This window comes from Strongylocentrotus purpuratus, unplaced genomic scaffold, assembly GCF_000002235.5.
Source record: "Strongylocentrotus purpuratus isolate Spur 01 unplaced genomic scaffold, Spur_5.0 spur5_scaffold_20, whole genome shotgun sequence".
In the NCBI taxonomy this organism is placed as follows: domain Eukaryota; kingdom Metazoa; phylum Echinodermata; class Echinoidea; order Camarodonta; family Strongylocentrotidae; genus Strongylocentrotus; species Strongylocentrotus purpuratus.
In genome coordinates this window covers 14,064,805-14,089,819 of record NW_022145606.1, presented here as the reverse complement: position 1 = coordinate 14,089,819, position 25,015 = coordinate 14,064,805, and the positions used below count along the sequence as shown (strand labels likewise).

At 37.5% G+C, this 25,015-nt stretch overlaps 1 protein-coding gene across 4 annotated transcripts; it reads right to left on the bottom strand.

Annotated features, from left to right (window-relative positions):
* Positions 1-2,203: 2,203 nt before the first annotated feature.
* LOC579693 (integrator complex subunit 11) lies at positions 2,204-24,940 on the bottom strand. Of its 4 annotated transcripts, XM_030992814.1 has the most exons (21): positions 24,832-24,940; positions 21,223-21,320; positions 20,406-20,479; positions 19,602-19,713; positions 18,479-18,538; positions 17,610-17,666; positions 16,875-16,973; positions 16,341-16,375; positions 15,616-15,696; positions 14,221-14,343; positions 13,589-13,643; positions 10,277-10,372; positions 8,962-9,174; positions 7,863-7,900; positions 6,799-6,923; positions 6,302-6,412; positions 5,281-5,351; positions 4,489-4,616; positions 3,890-3,959; positions 2,950-3,003; positions 2,204-2,329 (listed from the first exon to the last, which is right to left on the bottom strand). In XM_030992814.1, exons 1-21 carry the CDS (start codon positions 24,857-24,859, stop codon positions 2,264-2,266), a joined length of 1,794 nt encoding a protein of 597 aa, XP_030848674.1. In that variant the 5' UTR covers positions 24,860-24,940; the 3' UTR covers positions 2,204-2,263. The 4 variants fall into 4 exon arrangements, with proteins under 4 accessions (XP_030848674.1, XP_030848678.1, XP_030848676.1 ...); XM_030992818.1 differs by lacking the exons at positions 19,602-19,713; positions 20,406-20,479; positions 21,223-21,320; positions 24,832-24,940 and adding an exon at positions 19,435-19,481; XM_030992816.1 differs by lacking the exons at positions 19,602-19,713; positions 20,406-20,479; positions 21,223-21,320; positions 24,832-24,940 and adding an exon at positions 19,310-19,367.
* Positions 24,941-25,015: the final 75 nt, after the last annotated feature.

The following is a 25,015-nucleotide window of genomic DNA, read 5'->3' as shown; positions in this document are numbered from 1 at the left end:
CTCTCTCCCCCTCTTTCTCTCTCACCTATCTTTAATATCTCTCCTATCTACTCCTGTTCTCTCTCTTTCCGATTCTCTATCTCCGTCTCTCCTCCCCTCTCCCCTCGCCTCTGTTCTCTCTCCTCCTCTCCCCAATGATATTTGTTTCCATCATTTTTTCTATCATTCTATCTTGGCTAACTCAAAATTTAATAAATTATGACATAAACATCTCAAATACTATTTTTAACAGGTTTATTTCTGTTGATTTATAGTACAAAGTATATTTACAAATTATTTACAAACATCATAGCCCCAATCTTAAAAGGACAACAACCCTCTCCATCTAGCTGAGATAAAAACCTGCACAAATGAAAAGAGTGATGTACCACACTACCTTGTTTATTTCTTAATATGAACATCTGCTCATGAAAGAAATGAAACATGTATTTCTCACACTTGCTCGTGGAAGGCTTCTTGGCTTGGGTATAATGCCACCCAAACAAGCTCTTGAAGGAAAATCTGACCTTAAAAAAGAAAATTACTCTAAAAGATGCAGAAAAATGAAAAGAGCACACTGGTAAAAATTTGCATGAAATCGGAGGATAAAATAAGAAAGCTATGAAAAAAAAAATTAATCACTAAAACGATTTACCACTTAAAATTTGCTAAATCAGTAATGCCCCTGTCACGTAGTGCCGTACAACTTTTTAATTTGTTTCATCACAAAAATGACTAAAATGTCAATTTTTCAAAATGCATGTATTGGGAGAATTTTTTTATTTCTAGAGGACCTAAAATGTGTCCAAAGGGAGAAGGCACACAGAAGAAAAAAGACAATTTTATGATATTTTTGTACCCGATGAACGGGACAAATGTCAGTAATTACATCATACCACTACTCAACTGACCAATCTGCAAATTTCGACATTCATAACAAATTTAGCATTCTGTTTCTCTTATTCTTCTACTTTCAAACAAATGAACTTGATACAAAGTGTGGATTGCCCTTTAAATAATCGGGGTCTGCAAGCGGGATTTCTTATATAAAATACTCAGCCTGTCAATTGACTTGAATATAAAACTTATACAGTAAGATGATTTTTGATCATGATATATTGATGATAAAACTATAAAGGGCATGCAAAAGTAGGTATTCCTTTTTGTTAGTCTATCTTTCCTTTTCACTTGCTGAAAAGTAACTGGACATAGATCAGTATCAATGGGTCACTAAGTACAAGTATTTAGGGTCAGAATTTTGTTTAACAAACTAGTTGATCAAGTGCATGAAACATTTGTGATTCCACAATTCTCAGGACAAACTTGGCTTATGGTCTATGGAGAATGTGTATCATACCAAAACCAACTGACCTAAAATCAATATGAAAGATCTCAAATCATCAATTTTACCCGAATGCAACCTTCGCTTCAACAAGTGTATATCTCTTAACCAAAAATCAGACAATCTGTAACTAGGTCACACAACATTTCAAAACACAAAATACTGCTTTTTCTAAATTGCTCTATAACGAGGCCTGGGACCCGTTTCACAAAGCCTTTTTTCAATGACAAATTACAAAAATCATTGACAAATCTGCTGATAACCAATCAGAGGCAAGAATTTCGGTAGCTTATAACAAAAACTGTCATTTGTCACTGATGACAAGTTTTGTGAAACGGGCCCAGGTCTTGTTTGCCATTTTCTTATATCGTTTGCCTTTAAATTTATCAAGATACATTTCTGAAACATAATAAATCATAAAAACAAGGAAATACATAAGCAATAAAAACAATAAAATATATAAGAAATTAATCCCATCCAATCAACATCATGTGGACCTTCTACAGCCGAGATCTAAAAGGGGGAAGATTGGTGCATTTCATTAAACTTTCTTTCTCCCCCTTCCCCCTCTCCTTCCATCTCGTTCTCTCTCCTTTTCTCTCCCTTTCACTGCATTACTTGTAGCTACTTGCTGCCTCTATAGAGCAAACAATTCCAAATCGGTACCCGTTGGTCCCCCATGATCCCCTTTTTTCTTATGTTAATTGAGAGCTGAGTTGATGAGATAACTACTTGTCAGTGACCATGCTGGCCATGCTAAACTAGTGCAGACAGCCTTTAAAATTCCATTAATAAATCCATCATCTCTATTTGTTTTTCTCTTTGTGACATCTCCATTCTTCTGCACCTCTTTCTTTTCCTCCTTTTGTCCATCTTTCCTCTGTCCAATCTTCCTCCCGTCTGTCCATCCTTCATTTCATTCGGTGATCTTTTCAGATGTCATCATTCGGCCTGGGAGGTCTTTGGTGATTGCAGCATGCTGAGTAGAGAGCTGCCAAGTTCCTCTTCCTGTATTTTTAAAAAGAGAGAAAAGAAAATTGCACTAATGTCCTTTGGTAAGACATTGATCTACATTTGCCACACTCAACCCAGGTGATGGGTACCTGGCAGGAATTAATTCCTTGAAATGCTAGAGCGCCGTAATGGCCGCCTCGCTAAAGCCAGGGTAATAATCGGGGCAGCACCAGGAGCATCACAACGTGACGGACACGTGCGCTATACAAAAAGCCACCATTATTAGTATTATTGAAACTGAATGGATCAAGTAATCAAAGGACATTCCATAACAATGAATGAGTTCTTCCTGAGGGCCCTGCAATTATCATTTTATCCAGAATTGCCAGGTACCCATTTACACCTGGGAGAAGAGTAGCAAATGTGGATTAATGTCTGGCCAAAGGACGTTACGAACCCTGAGCCATCAATTAAGAGTCTAGTGAATGAGCCACAATACAACCAACACGACACATCCATATTGATGCAAGTACAATTATTATGCAGTCCTTTTCAGCATAAGATTAGAATAAATGAATAAATTAAAGCCTACCTGATCTACATTGATGCAAGTATTATTATCATGCAGCCCTTTCTAGCATAAGATTAGAATAAATGAATAAATTAAAACCTACCTGGTAGGGCCATGAGACGAGAAGATCTAAATTGTCATCGGATTCTGCAGACATCTGAAGGATAGAGAAACCATAGGGGGAATATGATTAATTGCAAGCATCCTTAAAATTAATCTTTTTTGATTATCATTAAATGATCTCTGCATCATTACACCACCAGTATCATCATCTCACAAGTTACCATCAAGAACCTGTTCATCATCATCACCATCACTACAATGACCGTCACCACCAACATGATCATCATTATCAACATGATAATCATCATCATCATCACATCATCAACAACATCTCCAACAATTAAATTGATATTCTTATCATCATCATCATTAACCATCAACTTCATCGCTGTCGTCATCATCATCATCATGACAGCCACCAACACCATCACCACCATCATCACTACAATCACTATCACTTAAATTTATATCCTTATCATCATCGTCATCATTAACCATGTCCACCACCATCATTATCATCGTCATAATCATAATCATGACAACCACCAACATCATCACCATTCACCAACATCTCCCAAAACTTAAATTGATGTTCTTATCATCATCATCATCATTAACCATCATCAACTTCATCGTCGTCGTCATCATCATCACCACCATCATCACAATCATCATCATTAACATCACAGTCATCATCTTCATCATCATCATCATCATCATCATCATCTTCATCATCATCATCATCATCTTCATCATCATCATCATTAACATCATCACCACCACTACCACCACCATCATCATCATCAACATCACAGTCATCATCTTCATCATCATCATCATCATCATCATCATCTTCATCATCATCATCATCATCTTCATCATCATCATCATCATCATCATCATCATCATCATCATCATCATCATCATCATCATCATTGTCATCATCATCATCATCGTCATCATCATCATTATCATCTCACCTTGAGAAGTATAGCTCCCATCATGATGGAGGCATCTGGCATGAGCTGAACAGATTCTTGAGGGAATCTCCTGCACGGTGTTTCCATAGATCAAGAAGCAACAAATAAAGAAACAGTGAGTTTGTGAAACATTAAAAATATAACAGTTGCCATCAGAATATTATAATTACTTTGTCATACATGTTGTTCACGTGTCTTAAAAGAAGATGACACCTCATCATATATCTGGTTTGTGGGTTGGGAGATGGCTATAGAGGCCTGAGTTTCCTTGGCCGTGAGGGCAAGACCACTCTACCAAAGGGTCTTTGGTTGGGAGTATGTTGCTTGACTGGCTTCTGAAAAAAAATACATGCATAATTAATAGATACCATTTTCAGCATGTCATCTTACTAAAAATTCCATGAAGTATATAAACTCTACCAACAAATCTATTTGTAAGGTCATGTCAGGGCTAACGAAGCCATTGCGCACTGGGTGCCCACATACAGGCTTTTAAAAGGTTTATATTTCTTTTCTTTCTTTATTATAATTGTTTTAATCCTGGGTTATGATACTTGTATATTATCATCATCAAAGGGTGGTAAAGTTTTGCTACTAACCTTTTGAGTTTCTTGGTGAGAGCTTCCATGGATGACGCCGATGTAGACACAGTGGATGTGAACCTGATGTCGTGCTCAACCAGACCTAGCTGCTGCATGACCTTAGACGGCTCTTCTAATTGTATCCTCTGAATCACAGACAGACAGCCAAACATACAGACAGGGATAAAGGTTGTCATGAATGAAGATGACCACACAAATGCATATACAGTTGAACCTCATCATAACAAACTTCTTGGGACCGGCAGAATAACAATGACACATTGAGAGTTTATTGTAAAGTGTTTATATTATATCTCTTACAACTTGGGACTGTATTTTATGGGCAAATGTTTCGAAATGAAACCTCAAGCGTTGTTACAGAAGTGTTATTTCCAGACCTGCCAAGTTTTCCAAACTGCAATGTGAGACAATTGTTATCAAGAGTCCATTAGAGCCAAGCATATAAAGGCGGGGGGCCCTGGAAGTTCATGGGTTTTGATACTTTCAGGCATGTAGAAAAGGGTATCAAAAGGCCTAAAAACAAGGATTTTTAATGCATAAGTCTACAAAAATTGGGCATTATCAGATTTAAAAAAGAAAAGAAATTGCGGTATGCGGTACATCCCGCATTTTCTTGATTTTCCTTTCTCTAGAATGCGGGATTGTCCTGCATGAAGTTGGACACTTGGCAGGTCTGTATTCCTGCTGTTTTTTAGAAAGTCGTTTTGGTAATTTTTTTTTTTTCAGGTGATCTGTACACTTTAACTTAAAACGCTGGCCTAAAGTTAGGCCTGATTTTAGGTTAATTACCTCATCTCTGATGACCAGTGCTCCATGCATCGTGTGGCATTTCTTGGATTCGGGAGGACCTGATGTGATACCTGGATGTCATGGTGATTCAAACGAGAAAGAAAAAAAGGAAGAAAGGAGTAAATAAACAAAGAAAAAAAAAAGAAATAATCAAGGAAAGAAAACAGATATAAAGAAAGACAGGAAAATAAAAGAGAAAAAGAAAGAAAAAAAAAGAAAGAAAGGAAGAAATGAATAAAGAAAATCAGAAAGAAAGGAAGGAAGAAATAAAAAGATAGAAAGAAAAAGAAGAAGCGAACAAAGAAGTGTAAATAAGTCATCAGTATGCCTTTAAATCAATTATACCAATGGAATAGACAGGCAGAGATGAAAGTTAGGAGAAAGAAGACGGGAGCCTGTCTCCCTCTTTTTCTCCATCTATCTTTCTCACTGCCTCAGCATAGAGGCTAACCCTATCAAATCACATTTCACTTTTCAAAGTCTGTCTGTCACTAATGTGATAGGGAAAAAAATGGTGTTGTATCCTATTTTGTATTGTGATCCAATTATATTATTGCCTTAGATTAATAGAACAAGTTGAAAGTACATATGAATAAATGATTATATTGAAGCCTTTACTATATACTGAAATGAAGATAACAGCTTAATATCTACCTTAGATCTTCTAAATCTATGGTAGATGTAAAGCAATAAGAGTATTTCATTGTGGAAGGACAGCGTCATGACTTCTTTTTCTCTCTTCCTATCTTTCTGTCCTTCCTTCCTTCCTTTCTTTCTCTCTTTTTTTTTTTCTTTCTTTCTTTCTTTCTTTCTTTCTCTCTCTCCCTCCCTCTCTCTCTCTGTATATATATTGAATGTAGATACCATGAAAGTTTTCTTGCATGGTATATGAATGACTTTGTTATCCTCCCCCCCCCCCCCCTTTCTTTCTTTCTCTCTTTCTCCCTCCCTCTCCTTCCCTCTCCGTCCATCCCCTCCCCCTTTCTCTCTCTCTCTCTGTATATATATTTAAGGTAGATACCTGCAAGAGATGCGCTTCTCTTCAGTAATCCCAGCGACACATCAGCCATGAGATTTGTCTTGCACGGTATATTAATGCTCTCTCCATTGGCAGGCATGAAGCAGTCGATCTCTGTAAGATAACATAGAAACACATTGACAAAACACATATGTTTATTATTGTAATTGCTGGTAATTTTTTGGGGGGTAAATTTTTTGCTCATAAATTCCACATCGAGAACATGAAATCTCCTTGATGATAGAAAATATAAATGATTAAAACCAAATTTTATGCCTTTTAAAATTACTTTTACAAAAAAATGTCAGTGATGCTAACGGCTTTCCATAATTGCTTAGTCCGATCACTAAATATTGTAGGATCGCATATGCTTCCAACATAGTCATTTAAACCAAATTCATGACCCCATACCAGACTTTGTATTACCTTTAAGGTCGACTTGGGATCTTTGTGAAACACCCCGCTGATGTTATTATTTTATTACATCCTGTTGGACTTACTGAATTCTTTGCAGATCTTGTCCTTGAGGAAGGCCATCTTTCCGGCCTCTCCGTGGACCAGGACCACATTCTTAGGCTCACACATTCTGATCAGCTGCATGATACCCTTTGCATCAGCATGGGCGCTGTAGGATCAAAGAGAGAGAGAGAGAGATAAGATTGCGAGCGTGGGATAAAAGAGAGAGAGAGAGATAAGACTGCGCAAGTGGGGTAAAAGAGAGAGAGAGAGATAAGATTGCGAATGTGGGATAAAAGAGAGAGAGATAAGATTGCTAGTGTGGGATAAAAGAGAGAGAGATAAGATTGCGAGTGTGGGATAAAAGAGAGAGAGATAAGATTGCAAGTGTGGGATCAAAGAGAGAGAGATAAGATTGCGAGTGTGGGATCAAAGAGAGAGAGAGAGAGATAAGATTTCGAGTGTGAGATATAAGAGAGAGACGGACAGAGATGTAGAGGTGTTGTGGTCAATTGGATACCTCACCGGACTGTCAATCACAAGGTCCATGGTTCAAGTCCCGCCGCAGCTCTAATTTACCTTGGCAAGACATTGATCTACATTTGCCACTCTCCACTCAGGTGTTAAATGGGTACCCAGCAGAATGCGAGAGCCAATGTAGTATGCTTAACAATTTGAGCCTAGTAGCTCTTGCTGGAATCCTCCCCAGGGAGTGGAGAAAGTGCATACATTGTGTGCTGGGAAGCCAGAATCCGATGACCGGGGGTAATAACTGTAAAGCGCTTAGAAACTCGGACTTGCTGATGTATTAAGCACTATATAAGCAGAAATATTATTATTATTATCATTAAATACCGACAGTAAAATCTCATTATTGCATTTTGTCTACTCAGTGCGGGTCACGAACCTACGAACATGGCAAAAGTCGTGGGAGCTAGACAACGATCCCTTTTGTGCCACGCTGCCTCATCCACATTCATATATATTGAAGCAGGAGCGTTTTAGACAATAGAAAAAGGAAAGTCACACAGAAATAAGCTAGGCAACGAGGTATTATAACTTCTCTTTTGAAAAAAATGAAAATGAAAACAAAGCTAACATTTCTTACCTGAAGGACATGTATTGCACAGACAACTTGACATCAATCTGTTAAAAAAAGTAAATAAGCCCATTATCTTCATTACTTGCATCATTACCATAATAATAACATGATTATCATATCTGTCATCATCATCACTGCCAGCACCGTTCATCATCACCACCATCATCATCATCATCATCATCATCATCATCATCACTGCCAGCACCATCATCATCGCAATCATCATCATCACCACCATCATCATCACTACTACCATCATCATCACTACTACCATCATCATCATCATCATTCCATAACCATTATCATCATTCTAAAACCAATACCAAATCAAATATCGTACTGTTTGTCTAATCTCCATCTCTATCTTCTTCTGCCCGCTGAGCACCTTATGACCGACCGTCCCTGGCACGTAGTATCCAGGCATGATCAGCATGGCAACAACAACATCATCATCATCATCATCATCATCATCATCAGCAGCAGCAACATCAATATCAGCATCATCACCATCAAAATCACCATCATCACCATCCTCATCCTCTGCATCCTCCTCATCATCATCATCAACATCAGGATCATCATCACCATCATCATCATCACCATCATCATCACCACCATCACCACAACCATCACCATCAACACAACCATCACCACCACCATCAGCATTCCCATCGTCATCATCATCATCACCATCATCATAATCATCATCATCTTGTGACCTGGGCAACGCAGTGACACTACTCATATCACGACATTAGAATATTGTACCGTTTATCTGTTCTCCATCTCTATCTTCTTCTGTCCACTGACGACCTTGACAACCACATCATTATCATCACCATCAACATCATCAACATCAGCATCATCATTGTCATTATCATCATCATCGTCATCATTGCCATCTTCATCATCATCATCATCATCATCATCATCATCAACATCATTATCATCATCATCATCATCATCATCATCACCATCATCATCATCATTCCCATCATCATCATCTTCTTCATCACCACCATCATCATCATCATGATTATCCTCATTAACAAATTCTGTAACTTTTTCTGAACTTCTATAAGTAATATTAAATCACATATCATACCGTTTGTCTGTTCTCCATCTCTATCTTCTTCTGTCCACTGAGCACCTTATGGCCGACCGTCCCTGCCACGCAGTATCCAGGCATGATCAGCATGTTTTTCTCACCCGAAGCCCACTGCTTGAAGATCTGAAGGGACAGGCCGGAGTGGAGCATGCCTGGCGTAGCGAAGACGACCATCGGGCCGGGATTGTGGATGTACCCGCGGTCAAACGGCTGTGGGAGTAACAAAGAATAATACAAAATTACAGAGATATCAACTGCTTTGAGAGGCCTGGCTGTTTTAAAGGCTCAAGGGAACGTGCGCACATCCTGCAATGACCCCGAGGCACACCTGAGTGGGCGGTGCAGCATGAGGGCATTTTTTAGAAGACTATTGACCGGTAGGCGGGTATGATGGTACTTTTCAAAAGACTATTGACTGGTAGGCAGGTATGAGGGGAATGGCTAAAATCACGATTGCAATTTCGACCAATCAGATGGCTAGATTTATAAAGAGGTTTTTCCCGGGGATATTAGCTGCTGCCCCTTAGTCTCAGGACAAATTTTAAATGGTGGAGGTATGCTTTAAGATGTTTCTTGAAGAAGTCCAGAGAAGTCCTATTTCTCAGAACACAACCATCGGGCTGGGATTGTAGATGTACCCACGGTCAAACGGCTGTGGGATTAACAAAGAGTAATAACAATAACTGGATCTATAAAGCTCCTTTTCCAGAAGACTTATTACCACGCCAGGGACTAATGTAAACCCACAACTTCAACATCACCAGGTAAGTCATCAAACTCACATCGTTGGTACCCTTTAACATATGGGCACTTTACATTACAAATGTTAACACCGGTGTAGATTAATTTTGCACTGGAAACAGTGAAATACTCTTGAAGCCTTTGGTGTATCTATCCCATGGTAAATACAATGTGGTACAGAGAGATTATTTGTGTGGCGTATAAAGAGTTAAAACACTCTACAAGATCCTACATGTCAACGATGAGGTGCGATGGCTAAGTGGTAAAGCAGTGGTCTCGTAACCGGAAGGTACCGGGTTCAAAACCAAGTCAATGCCCTCATGCGCTTTGGTAAACCATTAATCCTCATTACCAAGTCCTTCCGAGAGTACTTAAAGCCGTTGGTCCCCCTGTTGCTTACTTACAAGCAAAGACATACTTTCGCAGCAGTCAGGTAAAACAAACAAACAAACATACAGATGGACAAAAAAAAACAAAAAAAAAACATACATACATACAAAGGAACAAACTAACATACAGACCAACGAACTAACAAATAAACATACATACAAACAAACAAACAAACACATACCTTGATGTGCTGGAATTCAAAGAGATTTCTCTTGACAAACGTCTTCTTTATCTTCTGATTGGTCCATGTGATGAAGAGCTTGTAGTAATGGTTTGCCTACAAAGGAGAATCAGGGTAAGTATTATATTTTAGTATTGGGAAAAAAACAAGGCATTCAATTAGTTTTCAGTTCAGAACAATAATGCATTTAATCGTATTTTAGTTTTGGGAAAGAAATAATGCATTCAAATTATATCACAGTTTTGGTAAAATTAATGGTTTGCCTAGAAAGCACATGTAAAGGGTAAATAATTATATGATATAACCTGCCCTTGAGTAGCATATTCATATTGCATTCAGCTCACTCATATCGCACAAGTTGAAGAATAGTGCAATGCTAGCTTAACGCAATATATCTAATGTACCACACATACAAATTTGACGAAATATATATAAAAAAATATATACAGTACACGCCGAAAATCTCCGCAACACGATTTACACGATTCAAAATTTACACGATTCGACTGCTCGCGGGAATCGTGTAACCATTTATTTTTACACGATTCGTTTTTTGCCAATGAAGCGAAATTTGAATCGTGTAAACGTGTAATCGTGTGAAATTACACGATTCCTCAATTCAGGTCGAATCGTGTAATCGTGTAATCTGCCCGCCGAAAATCTCCGCAACATGATTACACGATTCAAAATTTACACGATTAGATTGCTCGCTGGAATTGTGTTACAATTTATTTTCAGTGGTGATGGTGAGCAGGTTAAGGACGTCTAGTTCAGTAAAAGCAAGAAGTTACTTCTTGGTTGAACGAGGACAACGTGGACGATACGAGGGGATAGCGAAGATTACGCTTTCTTTCTCTTGTATATATTTTTAATTGCAGTGTCTTGTCTCTAGTTTTATTATAGAATGTTTGAAAGTTAAAAAAATCAGTCCACTTCCCGAAAAGCACTCTCGGATTTAATCCTCGGTGAGAAAAAAGAAAAAAGCGATGAACGACGAGGGAAGGGGGGAATTTTGTTATTCCTAAGTTGTAAATAAGTAAAAATGATTACAAAATGTAAAGGAGGGCTAACATAATTAAGTATGTTGTGATACTCTTACATTACAAGGCTGTACCAATTAGAATTACGGTTCACCAGCTCATTTGTTACTATGAATATCGTTATACTTTTTTTTATTCAATCATTATCCATTTTACAAACCTGGTTTGTAAAAACGCGTCATATGACGCACAAAAACCAAGGTTTGTCGACAAACCTCCTTTGTGAATTCGGGCCTTAGACTTTGATCACTTATTGCTTTTTTAGCGTTCCTCATTTTCGTAAATTACCTTTTATAACATTGCATTATTCAGCTATATGTATAAAGAGCTACGGTCAAGGCTTAAGGGCACACTTCCTGTCACATACAAAAGAAGCTTACTCTGAATGTGGCCTGCCATTGACCCTCGCCGGGGACAAAGGCCGTTGCCCTAGCTACAGGCAGAGATCCTTACATAATACCTATTGTTCAGGGGGTTCCCCTTGAACATAGGATCCCCCTGAACAATAGGTATTACATGTACGTAAGTATGTAAGCCACTGGCTACAGAGTGTAGGGAACAGTTGCAAGCCGAGAATGAATAGAATAAGTGAATGGCCAACTGTCTTTGAGTTACGTTTAGCTAGCGGCACAGTGTCCCCCCACTTTTTCAAGTTCCCCCAAAGTGCCCCTTTGTATGTAGGAAAAGTACCTATTTTACTTTGACAAGTGTCCCTATTAATCTATTAATTTGTAAAAGTGCCCCTCCCCTTTTCAACTCTGATAAGTGCTCCTTTTCTTTTGACACACACCCCTCTTCCTTCGACGAGTTCCTATTTTCCTTTACAATAAGTGTCCATTTTCTATTCTCATTAGTGTCCTTTTAATCTCTAGTAAGTATCCCTCTTTAAGTACGAGAAGTGCCCCTCTTCACTTTTGATAAATGCCCCCATCAACTCCGATAAATGCCCCTATTAAAATCTGATCGGTGCCCCTTTTCTTTCAACTATAGCTTTTTTTATCTCTCTCTCTCTCTCTCACTCTCTTTCTTTCAATATCTTTCCATTCCCCCATATCTTTCTCGCCTCTCTTTCCCTCATTATGTTCCCCTCTTACCTTATTTATTTGTCTCTTTTCCTCTCCGTTTCATAGCCTTCTCATTTCTGTTAATTTTACTAGGTTTCGCCCTTCTTTTTTTTTATCACTCTATTTCACTCTTTCTTTTATTCCGGTCAACTTTTTAGTTTTCCCTTTTTTCTCTCTTTTTTTCTGTTTATCTTTATCGTGCCTTTCAACCCTCATTTTCCTTTTATATGTTCCCTTCTCCTCGTAGCTATCTTTTTTCCTTTACTATTTCATCTATCATGTCTTCCTGTTTCTGACGTTTTCCTACCTTGTCTCACGGATTAGTATACGATACATGTTAGTGGAAAGTGCTGAGGTTTATACACGAATATAAAGTACAGTAATTAACTGATGTACACCGAAGGTAAGTTGTGTATAAAGCAATTGGTGTAAGCAGGATAAGATTTAACGATTGTTGCAGCTTGTCGCATCGTTCTACCAATGCCCTTATAACCCTAATAACTATTTACACGATTACACGATTCAGAGCGACATTCTTCAATCGTGTAAATTTACACGATTACACAGTTACACGATTGTTACATCTGGTCGAATCATCCGACCAATGCACTTAACTATTTACACGATTACACGATTCAGAGCGACATTCTTCAATCGTGTAAATTTACACGATTACACAGTTACACGATTCAGGTGAATCGTGTAAACCGTGTAATCCTAAAAATAAATTGTGTAATCGTGTTGCGGAGATTTTCGGCGTGTACTGTACTGTGCGGGTGCGAATGATTGAAGCCAGCATGCTTGTGAATAAATAGTATCGCACATGCACAGGATTGAATATTATGAGAAAATGACGCTCCGCAAGCAATATCCATCCATGGAGTGACATAATAAATGGAAGAAAAGCATTATGCAAAAAATATTGAACTCGATCAAACAAAGGGAATCAAATACATGAATTTGTTCTCTTATTATTCTCGTATATATCAAAATATATTTTTAAAGACTAATTGCATATCATGTAATAAGCAGATAGCCTAATGTACATGTATTATGAGCTCGATTGGACAAGCACAAAATGAAAGAAGTATTACAAAATTTTGATGAAAACAACAAATCCATCAATAAAGAAAGAACACACAAACATTGTAATCCATTTTAGTTTGTAAACAGTCAACAGACTGTAATTAAATTCTAAAGAGACCTACCCTCTCTGTGAGGCCGGTTGAGAAGTAGATTGGAGCTTTGAGATTCATTCTCTCCCTGTATGATTAAAAAAGAAGATAGTGAAATATTACAGTGGGGGGGGGGGCAAAGAAATATGAGACATCCTTCTCCTCCTATTCATCCTCCTTCTCTTTCTCCTCATTTTCCTCTTGTTCCTCATCCTCCTTCTCTCTTTCTTCTTCTTCTTCCTCCTATTCTTCTTCCTCCTTCTACTTCTACTTCTTCTTCTTCCTCTTCCTCTTCCTCTTCCTCTTCTTCGTCTTCTTCTTCTTCTTCTTCTTCTTCTTCTTCTTCTTCTTCTTCTTCTTCTTCTTCGTCTTCCTTTTCTTCTTCTTCTTCTCCTTCTCCTCCTCCTCCTCCTTCTCTTCCTCCTCCTTCTCTTCCTCCTCCTTCTTTTCCTAGTCCAATTTCTACTACTACTACTACTCCTCCTCCTCCTCCTCCTTCTCTTTCTCCTCCAATTTCTACTCCTCCTTCTCCTACTCCTACCCCCACCTCCTCTTTCTTTCCTCTTCCCCAGCATTTACTACTACTTCTACTACCACTTCTACTACTACTACTCCCCCTCCTCCTCCTCCCAACCCAACCATCAAACCTTTAACATCATCCTTACCAATATGATTCCAGTAGAATACACAGCTCCTGTGCTCTACCCAGCGCAAAGACCGGTATGAGGACTTTCCCTCCGTTAGTTACACAATCATGAACCTTCTTCAAGAAATCTCGCTCCCTACACCTATCAGAGATAAATCACAAAATAAAATCAGTCAAACCTGCTTTAGTGACCACCTGTCTACAAAGGCTACCTGTATACAAAGACCACTTTCTGTGTTTCCCTTGGGCGGTTGCTATAGACAGGTTTGACTGTATATGTATCTAGATATATGTATATGTATATCATTATAATATAAATAAATTAAGCAGGCAATGATGGTAAATAACTTATTACACAAGTATCAACAAAACACAAAAGACCTATATTCTAAGATTGAAAGCCTACACTGGGTTTAAAAGGGGGTTAACAAAGACACTTAATATGAGGTCTAAGTTTTCCTCTTTTCAAACTTAATTTCAGATCCAGGGTCAGGTTTGACATGAATCAGTAAAAATTGCAGACCTTACAATCTATAAATACAAAATAACTACAAATGCTTACATATATAGGAAACAAATAATAAATGTTCGCCATATGCTGTGATAAACCATGTCAGTTTACTGCAGTAGTAAGTATAGTTTACGCTCTGCGCTTTACATCTTTTTTGTTTTGTTTTGGTTTTGTTGTTGTTACAGACGGATAAGTGAGTATGAATAAGACCATTGTTGCGCACAATAGCATACATGTAAACTACTGTAACATGATTGTTCATGTCCACTGCCTCGCTCGGGTGACCTCGTTCAATGACCTCGTTTAATGACCTCAATATTTTTAAGTGACTATTGTCTCATTTCTTTGGTAACAAATTAATTTGCTTGCTGTATTTGCTTTGTTTGCTATTTTTGCTTGTTTCACATTGTATAATCATCTTTATATGTTAAGGCTTCTTGCCCACCTATTATTAATGTTACGTCCTCTTCCATTACAACTACTTCAACCAAATGTTAGTTTTATTTATGGGAACCTATAATCTACAAGCTAAGCTTTTTAATAGGTTCCTCACATTTCACCCTGGTTAACCTTCTATTCATTACAATTAATTTTGACGTCCTTTCAAAGAATTAATTATATAATGTGACACTTTTAGTATATTTCATATTATGTTCTATTTTTGTCAATTATGTAAATTCTTTTTATTTGTGAAATGTGAAATAAACTTGAAACTTGAAGCCTAAATGAAAAGAAAAGAAAACATAAAACTGAGCTGGTTATTTCCTATGTGTAAAAGGTGAGTGGTGCTTTTCAGTAAATACCATTCCAGCAGTTCTTGTTAGTGTTTCAAAAGCATAATTACATTTTACTTTTATTGATATTAGATATCTACAACAGCAAAAGTATAGAAACGTTGCTTACCTCTTTGAGTCTCTGATTGTGGTTGCATAGGTAGATTCTGTGATGAGAACGTTCGGTCTACACTTATCTATCCAAGCAGCACTAAAACAAACAAACAGACAAATAAACAAAAATAGTCAATCTTCAACGGTTGGGAAAATTCAAAAATTGGTACAGAGAATTTACTGTAAGAGAGGGTTACACATTGACGCCTTCAAAGAAAACCATGAATATCTTTGTGGTTTAAGGATTTTTGGCATGTTAGAGGGTTAGTACAGTAGAAGGAATATTTCAGTAACATTTCATACAAAAATTACAGTTTTTTCATCAACCTTCAACCATGTATACTGGTTCACCTGAATAAGCCTAAAATTGTCATGTATCTGAAAATTTATCTGCAGCAGCAAGATGAGTTGATTAGAGTATGTGCAACTTCTGCATGAGACAAATCTACTCCATCATCAATAACTAAGAAAATGAAAGTTTATAAAATTTTCTATGAGAGCGAATTGTATGATACGCCAGTGTTGCCATTTTTGTGTTTCATTGATCACAATTTCAATAACTTTCTCATTTTAATCGGATATTGCTCAAACTTTCTGTAGTTTGTTTCTCTTGTTTTTCGGCTTTTATTAATAACAGCTAATTATCAAAGTTGGATTTTCCTTTATAGGTATCCCTATTATGTACATGTAAGACATGTCAGTTGTAAAAGTGAAACCTGCATTCCATAATCTATTACTTACCCTAAATGCCTATCCGGTGTCATATTGTAGTCTCCCTGTGAAATATAGGAAGTAAATCATAATAATGATAAATAAATCTGACTTCCATTATGATTACTTCAACACTCAGCAACAATTAATGCTCTACAGCCACTATTCTGATTATCTGATAATTCATTGGAAATCATCGTTCAAGTTTGTTCGTTCGTGTCTCCTTAGATCAAGATAGTAATGTAAAGTTCCTTATTTAAAATTAAATTAAATTAAATGAAGTTCTTCCATCGCCCGATTGTTGCAATGGCCGTTTCATTAACAAGGGCCAGGCCTTCATCTGTGCAAGTAAAACAAAGCGATTATGCATTTAAACACATATAGGTGAGCTTAGCAAAATTAAGAGGCACAAAAACAAACGTCCGGAACACAACAAATGATGTGAATAAAACACTGCCAGTAGGTACAGTCAAACCTGCTTTAGTGACCACATGTCTACAAAGACCACTTTTTGAGTTCCCTTGGGCGGTCGCTATGGACAGGTTTGACTGTATTTCGACATACCGTGTACACGACTGACTGCTGCCCAACTTTGATATGGAACATCCCTGCTCCAAGAACGTGACCTGCGTAGTATGCTTTGATCTCCAACTCATCGTCTACCTGCAATGGTACAAATATCAAACAAAACATATAAAAAAAGTGTGATGGCTAAGTGGTAGAGCAGTGGTCTGGTAACCAGGGACCCGTTTAACAAAGCCTTTTTTCATGACAAATGACAAATATCAGTGACAAATCTGCTGATAATCAATCAGAAGCAAGGACTTCAGTACCTTATAACAATAAATGTCATTTGGCATTTTGTGACACACCCCCCCAGGAGGTTCCCATTCAAAACAAAGTCAATGCACTTCTGCACTTTGGTAAGGCATTTATCCTCATTACCAAGTCCCTCGGAGAGGACGTAAAGCTGTCAGTCCCTTGGTTGTTCAGCATACACATGCTTCCTTAGCAGTCAAGTAAAACAATTAGTGATCATCAACCTACTCTGTTAGGGATGAGGAAAGTTGAAATGAAGCTGAACTAAAAAGATGGTTTGTACCTTACTACCTTTTGCAATAAAAACCTGAAGTTCTATGAATCCAGTGGTATATTGAAGAGGTGTAATATTAAGAACCTCCCACCAAAAAAAAAATTAACGGAAACTGCCTTCCAATTAACAAATTTGGAATGTTTAATTCCAGATATTCATTTCTACACTCAAAAATATCTGAAGGCAATTCAAAATTCAAAACTCACCTGGATAATTTGATGTAGATTTACCACCACAACTTTCTTCATACAATCTTTGATCATCTGTGGATGAAAGATAGATTGATGTGTAATAATTTCAGTGAAATTGGTTACGATATCAGCGCACATTTTCACATTGAATTTGGATATCGGTGTGTGTATTGTGTTTTTACAGACGTGTATCAATCAGATATGATTATTTACGTCTGGGGACCGACCATTAACCACTTGGCTGCGTACCACGTACATGTACGTGTTTCGAAGCATTGCATTGTCAAGACTGTAGCACTGCATAATACCAAGCCCTACTGTGTAATTAGCACTGCAATTAGGTTAAACAGGTCTTGAACAGTAGATGGCGCTCTTTAAAAAAAAATTGCTTTTTTTGTTGTTGTGTACAGTGTACAGTTTTTGTCAGGTTTTTGTACAGTACAAAAATGCTGTAGCACAGGGGGTATGAACGTGTTTTAAGCCAATAGCAGTCAAGTGGTTAAACGTCACCATCCGAAAGACGCGACTCAGTTTCGAACCTGTTTCCTCGGCTGAATCAGTTTGTAACTTCCATTGTTAGCTGGATTACAAGCGCAGGACACAACGCCTAGTTACAAAACCCACCAATCAATTTATTCTGACCGAAAATTTGGCCTGATTATGGACCCCAAAAATTTGATTAAATCCCCTTATAAATATCCTAGGGTATATAGCAATGCCACAGCTGATTTTTTTGTCAATTTTTCCCATAATGCATCACATGAAATTTACTAAACACTGGGGTGTCACTAGAAGTGTATTGTGAATCCACCTCATTGTTATAGAAATAATTTCTCAATCAATTAAACCCCTTCATCAAGTACTACGGTTATAAAGATACTCACAGCTGATGTAAAGAAATTGGTTTCTCCTTTCTTCTCAACAGTAATTTTCCTGTAGTCCTCCTACGAAAAAAAATTAAAAAAATTAAATGACTTGTTTTACAAATATGTAAGCATAAAATATATCATATATCATCATACTTGAATGTGTACATGTATATAACTAAATAAAAGACGGAAGCTAGCTGCCAGTATTCAAATTGACAAAAGGTGCCGTTTTGGTGATAGGTGCATCGTAGATGTCTTAAGCCCACCGCACACCCTACTACTTTACTACGATCTCATTTTTGAAGAAATGGCAATTATATAGATATATAAATCTAAACAAAAATCATTTTCCTGATTTAAATTCTAAACAATTATATGAATTATAACAAGATATCAAGTGCATTTAAGCCTTCTAGTTAGAATAAAATCTGAATCGACTTCAAATCGTCGACAATCATACTACTGGTAAGACTTCACTATGATTCTGAGCGGATTTAGCTATTTCTCCTCCAAGGAAGCTTAAAATGAATTGAAATGTTAATTTCATCAATCATATGACTATTCAAAACATTGATCAGTAGTCAGTGATGTAGTGACAAGCAAGCTATCCATTTGATGACAGCATACTTACAATGAGTATGGGACAGATAGCCTTGGTGGGTTGTGTCATGTAGATAGGTCCATCATAACCAACAATGTCACTCACTCACTGACCCACTCACCCACCCACCCACCCACTTACTCATCCACTCATATACTCACTCACTCACTCACACACTCACTAACTCACCCATCCACCCACTCAATCCCTCACCCACCCACTCACTCACTCATTCAATACAGTACAAGGAGTATGGGACAGATAGCCTTGTTGGGTTGTGTCATGTAGATGGGTCCATCATAACCAACAGTGACACTCACTCACTCACCCACCCACTCACTCACTCACTCATTCATTACAGCATACTTACAAGGAGTATGGGACAAATAGCCTTGGTGGGTTGTGTCATGTAGATAGGTCCATCAAAACCAACAATGTCACCCACTCACTCACTCACTTACACACACTCACGCGATCACTCACTCACACACACACTAACTCACTCACTCACTCATTCATTCATTACAGTATACTTACAAGTAATATGGGACAGATAGCCTTGGTGGGTTGTGTCATGTAGATGGGTCCGTCGTAACCGACAATCTCTGACATGTGAGGGAGGGCTCCACAGTGATCTAGATGAAAATGACTGAATGGGGAGAATTTTTTTGACAGAGAAATACATTTTTTTAAACATATACAACAGACAATGTCGTAATTGAAACAGAAAGAGAGAGAGAGAGAGAGAGAGAGAGCCAGGGAGGGTCTATTGTACTGGCCACAAATAGCTATGAAATATTCAATGTCATCACTTTCTTTAATATTAGTTGTCAGATTTTCTTCAAAAATTGTTTGTATGTTTACATGTATGTTTTATTCTTATTTTTTCTTTTTTATGATGTCGGCCTCGATAACATTACCGCACATTTTAGATATGATTAGATTTCGATAAGAATATTTTATATGATTAGAATATTTTATATGATTAGAAATTAAGTTATAAAGTCTAATAAGACTTTTAAAGACTACAACATCTACAAAAAGAGCTTTGAATATTGAATGGTCTTATATTTCAAGTGCTATCAATGAAGGTATTAGATTGATATTACCATTTAAAGCCACACTGTACTACTTGTAGCTACTTGCTCCCTTTATATAGAAAACTTCCCCAATCGGTGCCTGTTGGTCCCCCATGATCATTTTTTTCTTATATTAATTGAGAGCTAAGTTAATAATGAGACAGCCACCTGTCAGTGACCTTGCTGTGTGGTCTAATTCCTTCTGGCTGAACTAGTACAGCCGGCCTTTAAAAACATAAAGTCTCTTTGTCTTTATACATACCTAATGATGACAGCATCTAAATGGTCTGTCAATCGGCCATTCTTGTTGATGTAGGAGAAATCGGGAAATCGTCTCTGTTTAAAAGAAAAATAGGTAACACAATCGACATCATTCACAATGCAATTGATCTTCTCCATTCTTGTTGATGTAAGAGAAATCAGGAAATCTTCTCTGTTGAAAAGAAAAATAGGTAACACAATCGACATCATTCACAATGTAATTAATCGTCTCCAATTTCAAGAAGCAGAAAGAAATAAAGGAAAAGGAAGAAAAAGGAACAGAAAAAGAAAATGACAAATGACAACAACAAAAAACAGTGGAGAAAAGAGAAAATGAAGGCAAAGAAGGGAAAAGGAGAACAACAAAAAAGGAGTAGTAAGAAGAAGATTAGGAGAAAAACACAACAGAATATGAGAAAGAAAAAAGGTAAATGAAGAACAAATAAACAAAAACGAAGAAGAAAAAAGAAGACTAAGAAGGCAAAGAAGGCACATGTACATGTAGAAGGAGAACATACATGTAAACAAGAAGTATGAGAAAGGAAAAGGAAGAGAAAGAGAAGGAAGAGAAAAGACTTTGAAGTACGGGAAAGGAGAAGAAGAGGGAGGAGAAGAAAGAAGAAGAAAAAATAATAAGTAGGCAAAAGGAAAAAAAGGAAGAAAAAAAGAAGAATAAACAAAAGTATGAGGAAAAGAAGGAAAAGAAATAATAAGTAGGCAAAAGGAGAACAAGAAGAAGAAAAAGAAAGAAGAAGAAGAAGACCAAAGAACAAGAACAAGAAGAGAAAGAAGAAGATGTATAATAATCATGTACTCACTTCATCATTGAAGCCCATGTGCATGCCACAATCCAACATGATGTTCTTGCTCCCTATCGTCAGGAGTATGCAGCTACGCCCCACATCTTGACCGGCCCCTATCAAAACAAAAACATTGCAATGGAGAAAAAATTAATAACATTATGACATTATCAAACTACTTGTATTGTTGACATTACAAAAGTCCATGTTAAGAAAAAAACAAATACGGTACATGTTTATGATTGTTAGTTACATGTATGTAAGCTCACTAAGGCCTTCACGTTCGACCATAAAAAGACAGACTGGTCAATTTTTGTCACCTTGAGAGCAAATTTCACTGGAAGCCTACAGTGGGGCAGGAGCTGGAAATCATTTTTAATTTGACCTCGACTCAAGCGCCTAAAACCCTCCCCTTTCAGTTTTAGTTCTGTTACTATTAGAACATATGACCATATCAAGACACGTAACAACTTTCCCCTTTTGCCCAGCCCTCCCTCCCCCCTCCCCTTTCATACCCCTAAATATCTATTATTATATTCTTCATTATGTTCAATGCAAATTGCATTTCAAATTAAATGGCACAATGTGCGGTGCAGAGTACACCGCAACTACGTCATAACTTTGTATGGGATCCCTGTATTTCATATGTAATGGAAGCTCCCTTCTGAACTTCTGATCAAGATGTTGCAGAGGTCAGAATTTGGGATTTAAAGATCAAGGGCATGTGTATCATCAAGTGCAGGCTCGGTACTCACAAAACTCATCAGCCCGCTAGTTGTTTGCTTCTAAGTTAAGGTTAGGTAGGAATTTGATTTATTTAAACTTCCGTGACAATGTCTTAGAAAGTAGAATTATTGTGACAGATTTCTATTACACATCCATTTAGACTCTTTTTAGGTGATGTTTTGGGGTTCCCAATGAGTCATCGAGTATTCGGTTATCAAGGTCATTATTCAACTACTGGCTTTACCGGGGGGGGGGGGGGGGGGGGGGGTATCGATTAAACGTTTACTCGAAACGGTCCTAATGTACATATCCCAAAAACATGATTTTTGTATGAAAATGTGAGTTAAAATGTCCTCTACATATGACGTCCCGTACTAGGTTACAAATACAACCATGACAATGAAGGGCTTCAACCTATTCTCCTAGATCTACAAGGACAGATGCGTCCGCATTTTCGCAGACGTCTCATATTTCCAATCCCGCGATGATTTTCTTGATGCATTTTACATTTACTTTGTACGGAGACAGTGAACTGGGGTTATTTTCTTACGCGGAATCTGTTTTTCGAATCGTCAGCATGCGGTTCAGGAACCCAAAACCAACAAAGCCGATGAAAAAAAAACATCCGTAATTTTTTTTTTTTTTAGGACACAATTTGTCCTCGTTTACAAGGAAATCCTCTTTTTTTGTTGACAATCTATGTACATGTAGAACTTTAGCTTATATTCGATATTGGTGTGAGGAGAAAGCTTGGGATTTTCTGTTTGAGCTGATACCAAAATCATGATATTTCAGTCAAACCTTCTATTTCTTACAATTTTGTTTCAGAATCCTTAAAAGGTTAAGTATATTATTTAAGTTTAAGTCTTACTAAAAGTTTGGAAAATTCTCATTTTCATCATATTTAAAGGTAATACAACGTTTGGTATGAGGTCATGAATTCGGATAAAGTGAACATATTGGAAGCATATATGCAATTTTACAATATGCGATTTTACAATATTCAATGATCGTTGTCGCGGTCGAAATCGAGTCTTAAGCGATGGAATCGTAAATAATCAACTCTTTATGTTGTATAGTGCCCTCTCAAGACTGATATTACTTATACTTCCATTTGGAAATTATATATCAAAACTGCATATTCTGAGATGCAAAAAATGATTCCACCTATGAAAATAACACTAGTTCACCGTCTACATTACAGGTTGTCCGTCTTCCCAAGGATTTATTGCTCATAATGTGAAATCCTCAGTACAGAGTCAATGTAAAATGCATCAAGAAAATCATTGCAGAATCTGTTGTTCGGATCGGCAATGCGCCGATCAAAAATATGAACGTCTGCAAAAACGCGGACGATCCTTATTTTTGAGGACGCATCGGTCCGCGTTTAAGAAGACGATCCTCTTTTTTTTTGTGCAGACGATTCTTATTCTTGGACCAGCCTACTGGTTTAACCAATATTACTTATTGGATTCCACATTGTCACTGCGCTCTCCGTTAAGTGAGCCCTCTCGAGAGAGAGAAATTTTGAAGCCGCTCGAGCGGCTCAGCCAATGGGAGAGCGTAAACTGTTTGCACAGGCCAGGTTCAAACGTTAATGCAGAAAGAACTTCTAGATTTCCTATTCTATGTGCGATCATCATTCTCGGACTAGCGCGGGCGCCCTACTGTCTATTTCATCAATAAATTATAAAAGACATGTAAATTTCAAAATGATATCGAAAAAAATAAATAAATATAAATTCATTGAGCATTGTAACATTGCATTGCATAGTCATGTGTAGAGTAAGACCGCCAAACTTCGGACACTTAAGACAAAACGGGGGAAAACATTAAATTCTTTTTTAATTATTGAAAGATCAAATATACTATTATTGTGCAAATACTGTTTATGTATATCATGTAAAAGAAAATTTGTAAAGGAAATGGAAAACTAGAATTATTTAATTACCCGCCGAACCTGTTTTCATGCCAAGCTTCGGACGTTCATGAGTAGCGCACGTATAGCGCACATATAGCGCACGCGCTAAAGTGCGCATTCATCGGAGGTTTGGAAACCGGATCAAAATCGTACGACGGGGGTAAGTTTGACTGCGTTGATTTCATGAAAAAAAGTATTATTTTCTCGTTTTGGGTAGATTTAAGTTAGGTAGAACTATCAGAAAGGTGTTTTTCACAACACTCGTACAATATTTTGGTGCTAAAATCTTACGAAAGCGCTATTTTTTCGTAGTAAAAATGACACTCAATGTTGCCTGTCCGAACCTTGGAAGAGCGCCATCTTCTGGTAGGGGAATCTATCTAGTACCCCTAGGTCCGTGGTAACGGCCGCCATAAGATAATTTTCGCGATAGAGTGAAAAAGTATCTCATAACTTATGAGATACTTTTTCACTCTATCGCGAAAATTTTAAGCTCCCATAATTTTGGCAGAAACCACCTGAAATATGCCAAGGATTTGTTTGTAATCAATATATTGGAGGCTCTACACCCCAACTCCAGCTCCCCTAATTAAGCAACTGTAAAAATCTAGGTAACCTGAAATCTGTCTCTGAATTCTAGATCTATGTTTTTTGTGAGTTTTACAGACGGCAACCTGCCCTAACATTTTGTACTAACGATATAGGTTAGTAGTAGCATCAAATGCATGCAAGTTACCCGCCTGAGCTAGGCTCATATTTTGCGTTCGAGCCGTTGAAGTCATTTTTGTCCGAAGCTTGGCAACGTCCGAAGTTTGGCGGTTTTACTCTACATGTGTAGGCGTCCACAGTCCGATTCTTAAGTATTCTGCAGCACAAAAGACAACACATGGGACTGTACAAAAAATATCGCCGATTACCAAAGTATTAAACCATCATTAATAATCCACAAATACGGATAAATAAGCAGAGAACAAGCATACCTAGAGGCACAATCCTGATATCTGTCATGTTAAGGCAAAATTATTACAGAAATGAGCAAACTTCTTCGAATTTTCCGAGTTGATGGCCAGTCAGCTAGTGACGACAGTCTTGCGTGTATGACTATGAGGCGCCAAAGTGAGAAAAGAGAGGTTTGCGTGCGACCACCGCATAAACTAGCACATC